The sequence below is a fragment of the Loxodonta africana genome, chromosome 11 (genome assembly GCF_030014295.1).
Source record: "Loxodonta africana isolate mLoxAfr1 chromosome 11, mLoxAfr1.hap2, whole genome shotgun sequence".
NCBI lineage: Eukaryota > Metazoa > Chordata > Mammalia > Proboscidea > Elephantidae > Loxodonta > Loxodonta africana.
In genome coordinates, this window is record NC_087352.1 from 4,277,607 (window position 1) to 4,294,368 (window position 16,762).

The 16,762-nt window shown below is 52.3% G+C and overlaps 2 protein-coding genes and 1 pseudogene across 2 annotated transcripts; 1 reads left to right on the forward strand and 2 right to left on the reverse strand.

Moving 5' to 3' along the window:
• Positions 1-221: 221 nt before the first annotated feature.
• On the reverse strand, positions 222-1,752 carry LOC100659865 (interferon lambda-3-like). The gene is made up of 5 exons (XM_003420833.4): positions 1,459-1,752; positions 1,030-1,107; positions 608-751; positions 414-497; positions 222-320 (listed from the first exon to the last, which is right to left on the reverse strand). The coding sequence occupies exons 1-5, from the start codon at positions 1,750-1,752 to the stop codon at positions 222-224; spliced, it is 699 nt and encodes a 232-aa protein (XP_003420881.2).
• On the reverse strand, positions 1,413-6,763 carry LOC104845416 (interferon lambda-4-like). Its single transcript, XM_010600327.3, is given in 5 exon segments — positions 1,413-5,460; positions 5,619-5,693; positions 5,914-6,057; positions 6,134-6,208; positions 6,596-6,763. Coding segments are annotated over 5 exon segments (561 nt in total). The 3' UTR covers positions 1,413-5,361.
• A 6,638-nt stretch (positions 6,764-13,401) lies between these two features.
• Positions 13,402-14,814, forward strand: LOC104846971 (interferon lambda-4-like; annotated as a pseudogene).
• The last annotated feature ends 1,948 nt before the right edge of the window (positions 14,815-16,762 follow it).

Below are 16,762 nucleotides of genomic sequence, written 5' to 3' on the forward strand. Positions count from 1 at the left end.
TAAAAAAAATTAATGCACACAGAGTCCCACATCACTTTTCTCAGTGTCTATTTACACAATTTTAAAAAAAAAGTAGAAAAATAAACATCTTGTGTGCTCAGAGTTTGGGTCTCTGCACACATACATAAATAGTGATCTGGTGGCAATAATTTAAGAACACTGGTCAGTGCATATATACAATGTCTGGGGTGCTGGGAGAGGGTGGATGGTGGGTCCAGTTCTCAGGCACACTGGTCCCCACTGGCAACACATTTCAGGTCCCGTGTGAGAAGGCGGAAGAGGTTGAACATGACAGAGGCCTCGAGGCAGCTTTGGGACTCCTGTGGGAGAGACGAGTCAGTGGTCTCTCACTGCCCGGCATCAGCCTCCTCCCTTATGCAAGACCCTGGCATCCACCCCTTCCTGTCACTTACCTTCTTCGTGGCCTTCTGGAGCCTGTGCAGCCAGCGGTGGAGGCGGCTCTGGGGTCTGGGACCTGATGTGGGCTGAGCGGAGACCTGTGAGCAGAGGGCAGGGATGTGTGAGACAGGGCCTGGGCAGAGAGGTGGGGTCTCACAGGGCCAGAGCCCACAGAAGGGTCTCGGGTGCCCCCCCCCCGAGGACTCACACAGGCCCGGAGCTTGGAGTGGATGTGGTGCAGCGTGTGAAGGGGCTGGTCCAGGACGGCTCCCAGAGCTGAGTCAGACATGGTCCTCAGGACCTTCACTGTCAGGGCCAGCTCAGCCTCCAAGGCCATAGGGCGCTCCCACACCTGAGGAGAGGAGATAGAAGACAGGTGAGCATTGCACCTTAGAGAGAACAGGTGAGGTGTGGAGATGAGTGGGGATCAAGAAACGAACAGGTGAAGGTGACAGGTGAGGGACACAGGTGAGGGCACAGCTAGTGCGCTCAGGTGAAGAGAACAGGGAAGAGAGGACTAGGATGGGAGAAGAAGAGAGGGACAAGTGAGGAGAGGTGAAGAGGCCACATAAGGTACAGGATGAGCAGGACCAGGTGAGGGCAGGGGTGGCCCTGACTCTCCCAGCTCACCTGCAGCTGCCTCAGGTCCCAGGTCCTGGGGAAGAGAAGGGAGCTGCAGCTCCCATCCTTCAGCAAGAGTGACTCTTCCTAGAGAGCAAAGGTAAAGTTTAGCCCACAGGAGAAGGGATGAAGGTTAGACGAGTGCAGGACTGGAGGATGGTTAACAACAGGAGGAAGGGAGGTTAACCCACCAACAGATGGTAGAGAGGCCTCCATTGTGGAGGACACAGGTTAGCCCACTGCATTAAAAGCAGATCACCCATGAAGCAGGGTGGAGGTTAGCCCAGTGAAGGGAGGGTGCAAGTTAGCCCAGTGAAGTAGGTTGGAGGCAGCCCAGTGAAGTGGGTGGTGGAGGTAAGCTCAGTGAAGGAGGTAGCAGGGTGCAGCAAGTTTAGCCCAAGAGGAAAGGTTGGAGCAAAAGGGCAGAAGGAGACTCACAAAGGCGTCTTTGGCCCTCTGGAAGGCCTGCAGCTCCCGTGGGGACAGGGACTTGAACTGGTCGATGCGGCACCCCCTTGCATTCAGAGGGGTCCCACTGGGTATACAGATGGGAACTGCTCCTGTCGTGGTCAGCATTGTAGACATCAACATCAGTGCCAGCAGGCAGCACACAACTTTGTCTGTGTAATGGAGGGATGGAGAGATGAGGGGATAGGAAGATGAGGGGATGCGGAGTTGAAGGGCTGGGGAGACCTGTTGCTGAGCATGGGGGCTGGGGGAGCTGAGGGTCATGGGCTATGACAGAGGCGAGGCTCACCCAGCTTCAATCCTGCTCTCCTCACTGTCAGTAGGAGGACAATCCAAGCGCTACTCTGCAACTCTGTCATCTGGGGTCTCTCACTCGGTTTTGTTCAAGGTCTCCGACTTCAGTCTGATTCTCTAGGTCTTAGCCTTCTTCTTTGCCACCGGCTCTGTATCTGAATTTCCAGCTCTGGCTGGGATACAACTGCTGCCGGAGCCCCATGGTGCAGCTTTTAGCCTGAACGGACAAACCAGGCTGATGTAGGAAAAGTGAAAACAGCCTTAGGGTGACATCTGCCACCAGGGGAAGCCCCAGGCTGGGGACGCCCAGAGCAGGGCAGAGCCAAATGAGGTAAGTGACTCTGGAGTGAAAGAGAAACTGACGTGGACTCTGAGGATTCCCTGTTCACCCCCAGGAAGGCGAAGTCCTAAGCAAGGCAACCCACAGGGCTGGGCAGCTCAGCCCCATCACAAGGGTCCTGACGTTGCTGGAATTTGGACTGGATGGGGGAGGGATTTGTCTTTCCGCAAACTACTCCATTTTTTTTTTCTCCAAAAAGGGGAGGGAGCACAACAGCACATCTAGGAGGTGTTGCTGGAGCTTCTGAGAGGAGGGCTCTTTGAGAGAAGGGAAGATGCAGGGAGAGGGTTGCTGGGGGTGGGGAAAGAGAGTCAGAAAGGCAGGACACCCAAGGATTAAGAGGGGAGACCAGCTGTGCCCTACCTTTCTACACCTGGTGCTGAGAGAGAAGCATGCCTTAAAATATTCCTGAATTGTCCCAGCATAGAGGGACCCAGGAACCCGAGGCTCTGCTAAAGAATTGGCTCATGGCCAACTAGTTCAAGGGAAACCAATCAGTTTGAACAAACGGTTTCATTCATGTGCTCATTCAACACGTGTTTTTTGACAAATGGTTTCATTCATATGCTCATTCAACACGTGTTTTTTCAGTCCCTGCCTTGTGCCCCGTACTGTTGAAAGTGTCAGGTATACCCCATTGCCCTCCAGTCATAGCGACCCTATTCGACAGAGTAGAACTGCCTCCATAGGATTTCCAAAGAGGGGCTGGTGGATTCCAACTGCCAACATTCATGGTTAGCAGCCTGAGCTCTTAACCAATGCACCTGCTATGAAAAACAAAACACAACAGACAGGATCCCTCAAGGGGCTTATTTACTAGGGAGGAGGAACAGACAGCGCACGGGGAAAGTTAAGCAGGGCTTATACATTCATAATGTCAGGGAGCAAAGATAAAGCAGGAAGGAGCTTTCAGGAAGGAGTGTGCCTTAAATGGACTGGCCTCAGAAAATGGCATTTGAGGAAAGACCTGAAGGAGAGAGGGAGGGAGCCATGCCAGGATGAGAGGGAAGAACTTTCTAGGCAAAGGGAAGGGCCAGTGCCAAATGGAACCAGAGACACCCTCCCTTGATGGAGGGAACCCTTCTGCCCCTGCCCCGGTCAGGGAGCTTTGGCCACAATGTGTTGCCGAACATCCACAGTCACACCACGGCTCTACTGTGGTTTGCCTACATTTGAAGGAAGTACAAAACTGGAGGAGCTCAGAGAGGTTAAGAGAGCTGCCTAAGGCCACACAGCAGATTAGTGGTAAGGATTTTCCCGCGTTTGTCTGACACTCAGACAGTAACCACTGCCTCTCTAGCCTCCCGCGCAGTGCAGCTAGATCTGGATCCAGAGACGATGAATTTCTTGGAGACAAGCATTTGCTGAGAGCTTTTTGACTCGAGTCCTACCCCAACCCTGTCTTTTCCTCACTCATGAAACCAGGGAGAGGCTGGACAGGAGCTCTGATAGTGCCTCAGTTATCTAGCGCTGCTATACCAGAAACACCACAAGTGGGCGGCTTTAACAAACAGAAATGTATTTTTTCACAGTTTAGGGAGCTGGAGGTCGGAATTCAGGGCGCCGGATCTAGGGGTAGCTTTCTCTCTCTCTGTGTTGGTTCCGGAGGAAGGTCCCCGTCGCTCAGCTTCTGCTGCTGGGTGATCTTCACCTGGCTTGGCTTCTCTCTTCCCCCATCTCTGCTTCTTGTTTAATCTCCTTTATATCTGAAAAGAGATTGACTCAAGGCACAGCCTACACTAATCCTGCCTTGTTAACATAATAAAGACAACCCTTTCCCAAAAGGGCTTATAACCACAGGCAGTGGGGTGAGCATTTACAGGGCATATTTCTGGGGCACACAATTCAGTCCACAACAGATACATGGTAATGTTTCATAACCAAGAGCAGGGATGTGCCCACAACACCTACCGGTATCTTCATCAGTGTCTGCCACTTGCAGAGGGGCCCTTAATTCAGGGGGGTGGGAGACTTTGCAAACCAAAACCAAACCCCTTGTCCATCCGGTGGATTCCGTGGAGTCCAACTCATAGCAACCCTATAGCACGGAGTAGAACTGCCCCATAGGGTTTCCAAGGCTGTATATGTCTATGGAAGCACACTGTCACTTCTTTCTCCCCCAGGGTGGCTGGTGAGTTTAAACCACCAGCCCCTCCCTTAGCAGCCCAGCTTCCCCACGGTGCCTCTATAGGGCTCCTGCAAGGAGACGTTGCACCAACTGTGAGTTCTGAATATCCTGACCAACCTTCCATGACAGGACACACTTCGCTATTTTCTTAGGAAAGAAGGTGGGCCAGTGGTTGAAAGCACTAGAATCAAAGGGTCTGGATTCTCAGGAGCTGGGTGACCTTGAGAAAGAGGCATGCAGTCATCAAAACAACTGTGCCCGCTTGCTAGCCCACGGATTTGGACAAGAAAAAGTAATACAAGTGCTTGCGTGTTTAAGTGTGTGTGATTATCTAATGGAGACCATTTATTAAGCCCCTACTATGCCCTGAGCTGACACCTTTAGACACAGGGCTTCCATGACATTACTCATTTACAGGGGAAGGAGAACAATGCCATTGTCTCGCTAAGGAAACTGAGGCCCAGAGAGAAGTAATTTACGGTTACTCTACGACTGAGTGGCGGGGTCTGAATTGAAATTCAGGTCAACTGAGTCCCTCGGTCCGCGTTTTTTGCTGAACAGTGTGCTTTAAAATGATCCCATGGCAAAAAATCAAGGCAAGAAATAACACCTGAAGGCATGATAGCACCGAGGCAAAAGACATTTAGAAATACAAACAACACATCAGTAACGGAATCCAAAACATAACTTGAGAACTTTTGGCCATTTAACTCCCAAATCTCCCAGGGAGTGCGGTCTCCCCAGGCGGAGGAATCCAGGAGTCACAGATTCACAGACTCTCAGGCTGCTCCTTGCTCACGTGGACGGTCAGCAGCCGGGGGGGCGCAGGACTGAAGACACGCGAGTCAAATGTCCTGGTCCCGGGGACAGTGGGGCGAAGCATCCACGGAAATGTCGCCGCTTCAGGGCACAGCATTCTCCTGCTCAGGGAAACACACGCCCCTCTCTGAGGCTCTCGTCGTACCCAACGCCAGCGATCCAAGACTGACCAATGGTGACCGAGAGTGTCTTGCGCTTCCATCGCCCATTGGCCGACAGGGGGAGATCCAGGCCGCCCTCGCAGCCAGTGGCTGAGAAAGTTAGGCATCCCAGTCCAACCTGAGGCCGCAGGTCAGACGCAAGGCCCTGAAAGTGCCACCAGCCTGAGGTCCCACGTGAGCAGGCGCAGGAGATTGAAGATGACCGTGGGTTCGCGGCACTGAGGCGATTCCTGGAACCCGGGAAGGAGGCGGAGCGGGGCTGAGCCTGGGTCTTTCTTCCTGAGGGCCTCCCACCAGTTGCTCAGCTTCTCCAACCTCGGCTCCCAGCCGGTTCTACCCAGCACGCTCCTCCCTGTAGTCTACCCACTCCACCTCCGGCCCCACTCACAGCTCTCCGTGCTTTGTGGCGCCTCCTTGGTGGTCGGAGGGACTTCCTGGACTAGCCCGGCCGAACCAGCTCCAGCTGCAGGTCGGACAGGGGCTCGAATGAAGAACCCGAAGGACCGAGCCTTCCCTCCTAATCCGCCCACGACACTCCCTGCCGCTGCCCAGTTCTGGATTGAGTGGACACTGAGACGGCGTGAATCCGGCTTGCCGGGATTTCCGTTAAGCGGGACGGATGCGCAAATCGGGTGGCTTTCGCCGGGAGGGGAGAGGGGGCAAGGGGCGCAGGCGGCACTCACGCAGGCCCCCACGTCGCGCCCTGCGGCCGCCAGCAGCTCCAGGGTCCGGCGGGTCCCGGGGAGCAGCTCCAGGCTGCGCAGGCTGCTCAGCACTGCCTGGGCGTCCGCGAGGCCGCGCGCCACCACACGGAGCCGCGCACAGGACTGCGGGGACAGGGCTGCGATTAGAGAGGAAACTGTAGACGGGGCCGCGCCTCCCACCCAGGGACCGGGGCCTCACCGCGGGCCTGGGCGGCTCCCTTCTTCGGAGGCGGAAGGAGCAGTTGCGCGGCCCCCACCTCAGCGCCTCTTCCTCCTGCGGGACAAGGGCCAGGTGAGGCTGCGCCTCTGCAGCGCTGCCGAGTCTGGTGTTCCTGGACCGGCTACGGGACGGGTGGCGGACCGCTGTGCTTACTGCGCGCGGACCCGGGGCCCTCCGCCGGCGGGATTCAGGAGGAGCCGCACCGCGCTCTCCACTGCCCTGTCCCTGCGCCCCACGCCGCTGTCCGAGTCCTTCCAGTGGATTCTTTTGGGGCTTGGGGCAAAGGCTGGTGTGTGCTAACGGCGAGGGCGGCGGGAAGCTCTCCTAGTCAGAATTCCAGACGCTGAGATGCGAGATGCACCTGCTGGAAGCTAGGACGCCAGGTTCCCCCGGGACAGGGAAGGATGCCTGAAACCCCGGGCGTCCAGGGTCGTCACTCACGTAGCGGTCCCTCAGCGCCTTGACCGCCGCCAGCGCCCCGGGGTCCAGCGAGCGATAGTGTGACAGGAGGCAGGGTCGGGGCTCCTGCACGACTGGCTCCGCTGCCACGCCCACGGTCACCAAGACCCACAGCCCCACGGCCACCGCGGCACCGACGTTCGAGCCCATCTTTGCCCCTACAGGAGGAGGGATGTCAGGGAGGCCAAGGAGAAGGCGGACGAATCCAACCCTCTCCCCGTGGTTAGACTCACAGCGGGACTGCTGCTTGGAGTGCAGGAGAGGAGCGCACACAGGGGACAAACTTCCACCTTGAGCGACTCTCCCCTGTTCCTTACCTGCAGGGCACCCTCGTTGCCTCGGACTGCAGCCGGGCCTGCCCATTCACTGCAGGCTTGGTGGTCTCCAGAGTGGTGTCCGCGTTCCGCAGCGGTGCCTGGACCCTCCATGGCCTCTTTTATGTGTTTGGGGGAGGAACGGCGGGGCTTTCCTGTCCTGGGTCAAGTTGCCCAACGTCAGCGCTGGCCAACAGCCCTGTGGGATCCCTGCCTGGCTAAAGGGCTTCACCTGCATCTGGGCCTGTGCCAGGGATGGCTCTGTCCCAGGCCTCTCTCTCAGCCAAATGCTTGCGTCTCTCTTGGACTTCTGTTTGTCTTTCCATGTCTGTCTCCCTCCTGTTCTCTAGGAATAGACTTTTCAGCTCACTTTTCAGACGTGTGTTTTTCTTCTGAACCCTAAGGGCTGGCGGTGGTACCCACCCAAGTGCCCTCTCTTGGGGAGTTCACCTGAGTTTCTCCTGCTCTTGCCTCCCATAGCTCTGTCTTGTCATTCCATCACTGTCTGTCTATTTATGTCCCTGTGTCATTCTTTCTTTGTCCTAGATGGACTCCTTTCCCTCCTCTCCACTTGGGTCTCTGAAGTCACTTTTCTGAGGAACTGTCTGGCTGCCATGTTTTAACCGCTATATTTATTATATTTATTCCTTTGCTAATTACAAAGCATTGTTAGTTTTCTGTTGGGAATTGGAAGTACAGACATGTTTTTCTCAGCCACTGATAATAATCTCAGCTAATTTAATGCCTAGTGAGCACTGCCCGTGGGCCAGGGCCCATCTAAGCTCTTTGGTATATTTCCTGCTTTATTTTCCCCAGCAACACTGTGAGGTAGGTCCTGCTATTGGCTGAGGTTTTATAGATGAGGAAACTGAGGCACAGAGAGATTATGAGTCCTACTGAGGCTCACACAGATGCAGTGGTGCAGTTGAGGTTGGATCCCAGGCTCTCGGGACTATTTTTAGTGATGCTCTGCTCTCATCTACATTGACTGATCTGGGTGATGCAAATGGTTAACAATTTCTGGTACTAACAGGAAGGTTGGAGGTTCCAGTCCACCCCAAGGCACCTCAAGAGAAATTCTTGGCAGTCTTCTTCCGGAAAATCAGCTGGAGTTGACTCCATGGCAACTGGTTTTACCCATGTGCAAAATAGCTCAGGTGTGTTTTGGGCAAGATGGACCAAGCTTCCTACATGTGATCACTTTTAATAAATGTACTTAAGTTCATTAATCAATATTTATAATTTTAGGTAGAGCTGAAATTGCTCACTCGTCTATGCCAAGAAACTTGGAAGACAGCTACCTGGCCAACCAAGTAGAAGAAATCTGTATTTGTGCCCATTTCAAAGAAAAGTGATCCAACAGAATGTGGAAATTATTGAACAATGTCCTTATCACACACAAGTAAAATTTTACTGAAGATCATTCAAAAGCAGCTGCAGCGGTACATCTACAGGGAACTGCCGGAAATTCATGGTGGATTCGGAAGAGGACATCGGATGAGGGATACCATTGCTGACGTCAGATGGATCATGACTGAACGAGAGAATATCGGAAAGATGTTTACCTGTGTATTATTCACTACGCAAAGGCATTGGACTGTGTGGATCATAACAAATTACGGATACCATTATGAAAATGGGAATTCCAGAACAGTTAATTGTACTCATGTGCCAAGAGGCAGTCATTCGAACAGAACAAGGGGATACTGCATGGTTTAAAACTAGGAAAGATGTGGGTCAAGTTTCTACCCTTTCACCATACTTATTTAATCTGTATGCTGAGCAAATAATCAGAGAAACTGGACTATAAGGAGAAGAATGAGGCTTCAGGATTGGAGGAAGACTCATTAGCAGCCTTCAGTATGCAGATGACACAACCTTCCTTGCTAAAAGTGAAGAGGACTTGAAGCACTTACTGATGAAGATCAAAGACTACAGCCTTCAGTACGGATTAAATCTTAACATAAAACAAAAATCCTCACAACTGGATCAATAAGCAACACCATGAGAAACGGAGAAAAGATCGAATTTGTAAAGGATTTCATTTTAGTTGGATCCACGATCAATACCCATGGAAGCAGCAGATAAGAGATCAAACAACACATTGCACTGGGCAAATCTGCTGCAAAAGACCTTTTTAAAGTGTTAAAAAGTAAAAACATCTCTTTAAGGACTAAAGGGCAACTGACCCAAGCCGTGGTATTTTCCATCACCTCCTATGCGTGTGAAAGTTGGAAAATGAGTAAAGAAGACCCAAGAAGAATTGATGCCTTTGAATTATGGTGAAGGCATAGAATATTGAGTATACCCTTGGAATTACAAAGAATGAACAGGTCTGTCTTGAAAGAAGTAAAACCAGAATTCTCCTTAAAGGATGGCAAGACTCTCACATACTTTGGACATGTTATCAGGAGGGACCAGTCCCTAGAGAAGGACATAATGCTTGGTAAAGTAGAGTGTCACTGAAAAAGAGGAAGACGCTCAACAAGATGGATTGACACAGTGGCTGCAAAAATGCGTTCAAACACGGCAAATGTCATGAGGATAGCACAGGATCAGGCTGCGTTTCGTTTGTACGTAGGGTTGCTATGAGTGAGAACTGACTTGAGGGCACCTAACAACAACAACAACAACATGAGTTGGAACTGACTCAATAGCAACTGTTTTGGAGTCTCTCCAGTGGTACAAATGGTAAGTGCTGAAATACTAACCAAAACGTTGATGGTTCAAGTCCACCCAGAGTTGTCTCAAAGGAAGGGCCTGATGAAGTTCACAGCCTTTGAAAATCCTACGGAGCACGGTTCTACTCTGAAACACACGGGTTCACCATGAATAGGAATTGACTCAATGGCAACTGGTTTGGCTTTGGGGGTGTTTTTTGTATGTTTGTTTGTTTGTTTTGGTGCAAATGTAATGATCTTTGTTTAACCATTCCTCTGTCAAGGGACTTTAGGTCGTTTGTACTTTTTGCATTAAAAAAATTAAAAAGATGTCTAAAGTAGCAATGCCAGGTGTTAGTAAGAAAGATTGGCACTCTTTTGTGGGTAGGTAAGAGTGGGAAGGAAACCCTGGTGGCGTAGTGGTTAAGTGCTATGGCTGCTAACCAAAAGGTCGGCAGTTGAAATCCACCAGGTGCTCCCTGGAAATTCTACGGGGCAGTTCTACTCTGTCCTGTAGGGTCGCTATGAGTCGGAATCCACTCAATGGCAATGGGTTTCATGTTTTTTGTGGGGGGGAGGTGAGTGGAAAGGGGATTGGTATAGCTATTTGGGAGGCAGGGGGTGATGTGTATCAGAACATGCCCAAGTGGTTTTGCCCCGGTGAAAGAAAACTGGTCCAAACTCACAACCAGTAAGAACCTCACCACTTCCCTGCTCTCAGGCTAAATATGGTGTATTTTCACGTGAAACCTCAGCTGCTTCTAAGGGCCACTTAGCCTTCATCTTCCTTGGAATTTAAGGAAAGTCGTTGTTGTTAGGTGCCCTTGAGTCTGTTCCGACTCCTAGCCACCCCATGTACAACAGAATGAAAAACTGCCCAGCCCTGCGCCATGCCCACAATCGTTATGATGCTTGAGCCCATTGTTGCAACCACTGTGTCAGTCCATCACTTTGAGGGTCTTCCTGTTTTTTGTTGACCATATACTTTACCAAGCATGATGTCTCTCTCCAGAGATTGGTCCCTCCTGACAACATGTCCAAAGTAGGTAAGATATAGTCTCGCCATCTTTGCTTCTAAGGAGCATTTTGGCTGTACTCCTTCCAAGACATTTATTCATTCTTTGGCAGTCCATGGCATATTCAGTATTCTTTGCCAACACCACAATTCAAAAGCGTCAATTCTTCTTCGGTCTTCCTTATTCATTGTCCAACTTTCACACACATATGATGTGATTGAAAATACCACGGCTTGGGTCAGGCACAGCTTAATCTTCAAGGTGACATCTTTGCTCTTCAACACTTTAAAGAGGTCCTTTGCAGCAGATTTGCCCAATGCAATGCATAAAAGTAGTCGTACATAAAAATAAAAGCCTGGACCTTAGCTAAAGACTTCATTCATTTTGAAAATGAAATCATTTTGAAGAAAAAAAACTAGTAAAATTAATTGTTCACGTAAAATAAAATGATAAAAGAATCCTCTTCTTTCACTGGCAATTCCATTTCTTGGAATCTTAGGAAAACCATCAGCAATGCAGATAGACAAATGTGCACAAGGTTATCCATGGCTGAGCTACTTTAACCAAGATTTCTCAACCACAGTACGATTGGCATTTTGGGCTGGATAATCTTTGTTATGGGCCACGGTCCTGTGCATTCTAGGATGTTAATAGCACCCTTGGCTTGTATTCACTAGATGCCAGTAGCTCTCTCCCCCTCCTAGGTGTCACAATCTAAAATGTCCCAACATTGTCAACATTCTCTGGGAGCCAGAATTGCTCCCCCACCTCCGCTGAGAATTATTGGTTTGACAGAATACTGGAAATAACATCGATGCTCATCAATAGGGTGTTGGTTATTAAACGAGCCTGTTAGAATGCATGCGAGTCTTCACAGTGGCGTGGGGGCATGTCTTCTAGTTCCCCCTCTGGATCCACTCTCCTGGCTTCTCTGCCCTGCTCTGGTCCCTTGTGGGGAGCTAGCTTTGGGCCCCTGGTTTGGTGCAGCCAAGGGGAAGGCCAGTGGTAGTGTCAGGGGAGAGGGAGTGTGAGACCAGGATATTTATTCTCAGGCTTCCTCCCTGCAGGGGTCCCTGGGTGGTTGGAGATTTGAGACCACTCAGAGGCACCTCACATAAAAGGCCTAACGATGTACTTCGGAAAACTCAGCCACTGAAAACTCTGCGGAGGACAGTCCTGCTCTGACACACATGGGGTCACCATGAATCAGGGTTGAGTCAAGGGCAACTTGTCCTTCTTGTGGGGTCCCTACATCTGATCTGATTCCCAGACCTATATACTTGACTCTCAGTCCCAGGTCCAGTAACCACTCCAACCCTGACCCCCTGCTGCTGGCCCCTGGGCCCTGCACTAGCCCTTGTCATTACCCTTTATTCTCCAATCTCTTTGTAAATACTCCTGGCATCAAACCCACCTCAAATTATCCTAAATTGATTGGGCCATCTGTTTCCTGTTGGGGCCCTAACTATACTGCACAGTGAAAGATGTAGAGAGATGCAAATGAGAGATAATGATAAAACATAAAGTGCAGGGTGCCAAACTGTATACAGTGTGCTTCCAGTTGGGGTGAAATTGTTCAGAGAAAAGAAAAAAAACAAAGACAAGATCGCTACTAACCAGTAAAAAGGTTACTTCAGGGTGTGGAATGCAAGACTTACTTCAACTCTTAAGTTGTCTGTCTTTGTATTGACTGAATCTTTACACAGAATGTTTCTTTGATAATCAGAAAACATACACACAGATTATATAATTAACTATCACCCATTGCTTTTCAGTGGATTCCGACTCATAGTGACCCACTAGGACAGAGTAGAACTCGCTCATAAGGTTTCCAAGGAGCAGCTGGTGGATTTGAACTGCCAGCCTTTTGGTTAGCACCTAAGCTCTTAACCACTGCACTACCAGGGCTCCTCACACAGATTAGTATATTTATAGTTTTTACATATTGGAAAACTGGTTCCAGGGGTGGGGTGAGGGATGAGAATTTAGGGGTAAAGGTATAGGGGTTTTTCTTCTCTTCTTTATGCTTTTCTGTATTTCTTAAGCTTTCTCCAATGGACTTTCATTGCTTATATTATCAGAAAAAGAAGTAGTAGATTTTATCTCTAAACAAAAAGAGATAAAGACACACAGAGAGGAACAGAGTTAGAGAAAGACGGAGAGAGAGAGCTCCTGGCCTGATATTTGCTGGAAAAGAAGGGAGGAGAGACAGAGTGAGTCAGACAGAGGAAAAGACGCAGACAGGAACAGAGGGGAAAAGACAAAAAGAGAGGCACATGAAGAAGGGAAGAACAGGAAGGAAGACAGAGCTACAGGGAGGGAGGAACTGAATCAGATATTTAAGGGACAGAAAGAGAGATAGGGACAGGCATCAGATCTGGTGGCAGAGGCCTGGGGCACAGTCATTCCTGGCACGCGTCTCAGAGAGGCAGGTAAAGTCCTTTCTCCTCGCAGGGATTCCACGTGGCCACTGGCCAGAACTGACATTCCGTGACCTGGGACCCGAAAGCTTGGCCGCTCACCGACAGACACATAAAAGCTGCCATGGAGGGTCTGGGCACCGCTGCCGAAGGTGGTCACCACCCTGGAGACCACCAAGTGGACAGTGGAGGGCAGGCCCGGCTGCAGAAGGAGGCAGCGGGGGTGCCCTGCATGGAAGGAGCAGGGGAGAATCGCTAAGGGTAGGAGGGGTCCCAGTCATCCCTTTGTCCGGCTGGGAGTCTAACCAGGGGGAGCGGGTTGGACTTCCCCGCCTTATCCTTGGCCTCCCTGTCGCCCATTCTCCTGCAGTAGCAGAGATGGGCTCGAACGTCGGTGCCGCGGTGGCCGTGGGGCTGTGGGTCTTGGTGACCGTGGGCGTGGCAGCGGAGCCAGTCGTGCAGGAGCCCCGACCCTGCCTCCTGTCACACTATCGCTCGCTGGACCCCGGGGCGCTGGCGGCGGTCAAGGCGCTGAGGGATCGCTACGTGAGTGAGGACCCTGGACGCCCGGGGTTTCAGGCATCCTTCCCTGTCCCGGGGGAACCTGGCGTCCTAGCTTCCAGCAGGCGCATCTCTCCTTTCAGGGACCGGAATTCTGACCAGGAGAGCTTCCCGCCGCCCTCGCCGTTAGCACACACCAGCCTTTGCCCCAAGCCCCAAAAGGATCCCCTGGAAGGACTCGGACAGCGGGGCGGGGCGCAGGGACCCGAAAGTGGAGCGGACGGTGCACCTCAGCCCCATTCCTGCCCGCGGAGGGCTCCAGGGGCCGCGCACAGTAAGCACAGCGGTCCGCCACCCGACCCATAAAGACCCGTAGCGGGTGCTAAAAGACCAGACTCGGCAGCGCTGCAGAGGCGCAGCCTCACCTGGCCCTTGTCCCGCAGGAGGAAGAGGCGCTGAGGTGGGGGCCGCGCAACTGCTCCTTCCGCCTCCGAAGAAGGGAGCCGCCCAGGCCCGCGGTGAGGCCCCGGTCCCTGGGTGGGAGGCGAGGCCCCGTCTACAGTTTCCTCTCTAACAGCAGCCCTGTCCCCGCAGTCCTGTGCGCGGCTCCGTGTGGTGGCGCGCGGCCTCGCGGACGCCCAGGCAGTGCTGAGCAGCCTGCGCAGCCTGGAGCTGCTCCCCGGGACCCGCCGGACCCTGGAGCTGCTGGCGGCCGCAGGGCGCGACGTGGGGGCCTGCGTGAGTGCCGCCTGCGCCCCTTGCCCCCTCTCCCCTCCCGGCGAAAGCCACCCGATTTGCGCATCCGTCCCGCTTAACGGAAATCCCGGCAAGCCGGATTCACGCCGTCTCAGTGTCCACTCAATCCAGAACTGGGCAGCGGCAGGGAGTGTCGTGGGCGGATTAGGAGGGAAGGCTCGGTCCTTCGGGTTCTTCATTCGAGCCCCTGTCCGACCTGCAGCTGGAGCTGGTTCGGCCGGGCTAGTCCAGGAAGTCCCTCCGACCACCAAGGAGGCGCCACAAAGCACGGAGAGCTGTGAGTGGGGCCGGAGGTGGAGTGGGTAGACTACAGGGAGGAGCGTGCTGGGTAGAACCGGCTGGGAGCCGAGGTTGGAGAAGCTGAGCAACTGGTGGGAGGCCCTCAGGAAGAAAGACCCAGGCTCAGCCCCGCTCCGCCTCCTTCCCGGGTTCCAGGAATCGCCTCAGTGCCGCGAACCCACGGTCATCTTCAATCTCCTGCGCCTGCTCACGTGGGACCTCAGGCTGGTGGCACTTTCGGGGCCTTGCGTCTGACCTGCGGCCTCAGGTTGGACTGGGATGCCTAACTTTCTAAGCCACTGGCTGCGAGGGCGGCCTGGATCTCCCCTTGTCGGCCAATGGGCGATGGAAGCGCAAGACACTCTCGGTCACCATTGGTCAGTCTTGGATCGCTGGCGTTGGGTACAATGAGAGCCCCAGAGAGGGGCGTGTGTTTCCCTGAGCAGGAGAATGCTGTGCCCTGAAGCGGCGACATTTCCGTGGATGCTTCGCCCCACTGTCCCCGGGACCAGGACATTTGACTCGCGTGTCTTCAGTCCTGCGCCCCCCCGGCTGCTGACCGTCCACGTGAGCAAGGAGCAGCCTGAGAGTCTGTGAATCTGTGACTCCTGGATTCCTCCGCCTGGGGAGACCGCACTCCCTGGGAGATTTGGGAGTTAAATGGCCAAAAGTTCTCAAGTTATGTTTTGGATTCCGTTACTGATGTGTTGTTTGTATTTCTAAATGTCTTTTGCCTCGGTGCTATCATGCCTTCAGGTGTTATTTCTTGCCTTGATTTTTTGCCATGGGATCATTTTAAAGCACACTGTTCAGCAAAAAACGCGGACCGAGGGACTCAGTTGACCTGAATTTCAATTCAGACCCCGCCACTCAGTCGTAGAGTAACCGTAAATTACTTCTCTCTGGGCCTCAGTTTCCTTAGCGAGACAATGGCATTGTTCTCCTTCCCCTGTAAATGAGTAATGTCATGGAAGCCCTGTGTCTAAAGGTGTCAGCTCAGGGCATAGTAGGGGCTTAATAAATGGTCTCCATTAGATAATCACACACACTTAAACACGCAAGCACTTGTATTACTTTTTCTTGTCCAAATCCGTGGGCTAGCAAGCGGGCACAGTTGTTTTGATGACTGCATGCCTCTTTCTCAAGGTCACCCAGCTCCTGAGAATCCAGACCCTTTGATTCTAGTGCTTTCAACCACTGGCCCACCTTCTTTCCTAAGAAAATAGCGAAGTGTGTCCTGTCATGGAAGGTTGGTCAGGATATTCAGAACTCACAGTTGGTGCAACGTCTCCTTGCAGGAGCCCTATAGAGGCACCGTGGGGAAGCTGGGCTGCTAAGGGAGGGGCTGGTGGTTTAAACTCACCAGCCACCCTGGGGGAGAAAGAAGTGACAGTGTGCTTCCATAGACATATACAGCCTTGGAAACCCTATGGGGCAGTTCTACTCCGTGCTATAGGGTTGCTATGAGTTGGACTCCACGGAATCCACCGGATGGACAAGGGGTTTGGTTTTGGTTTGCAAAGTCTCCCACCCCCCTGAATTAAGGGCCCCTCTGCAAGTGGCAGACACTGATGAAGATACCGGTAGGTGTTGTGGGCACATCCCTGCTCTTGGTTATGAAACATTACCATGTATCTGTTGTGGACTGAATTGTGTGCCCCAGAAATATGCCCTGTAAATGCTCACCCCACTGCCTGTGGTTATAAGCCCTTTTGGGAAAGGGTTGTCTTTATTATGTTAACAAGGCAGGATTAGTGTAGGCTGTGCCTTGAGTCAATCTCTTTTCAGATATAAAGGAGATTAAACAAGAAGCAGAGATGGGGGAAGAGAGAAGCCAAGCCAGGTGAAGATCACCCAGCAGCAGAAGCTGAGCGACGGGGACCTTCCTCCGGAACCAACACAGAGAGAGAGAAAGCTACCCCTAGATCCGGCGCCCTGAATTCCGACCTCCAGCTCCCTAAACTGTGAAAAAATACATTTCTGTTTGTTAAAGCCGCCCACTTGTGGTGTTTCTGGTATAGCAGCGCTAGATAACTGAGGCACTATCAGAGCTCCTGTCCAGCCTCTCCCTGGTTTCATGAGTGAGGAAAAGACAGGGTTGGGGTAGGACTCGAGTCAAAAAGCTCTCAGCAAATGCTTGTCTCCAAGAAATTCATCGTCTCTGGATCCAGATCTAGCTGCACTGCGCGGGAGGCTAGAGAGG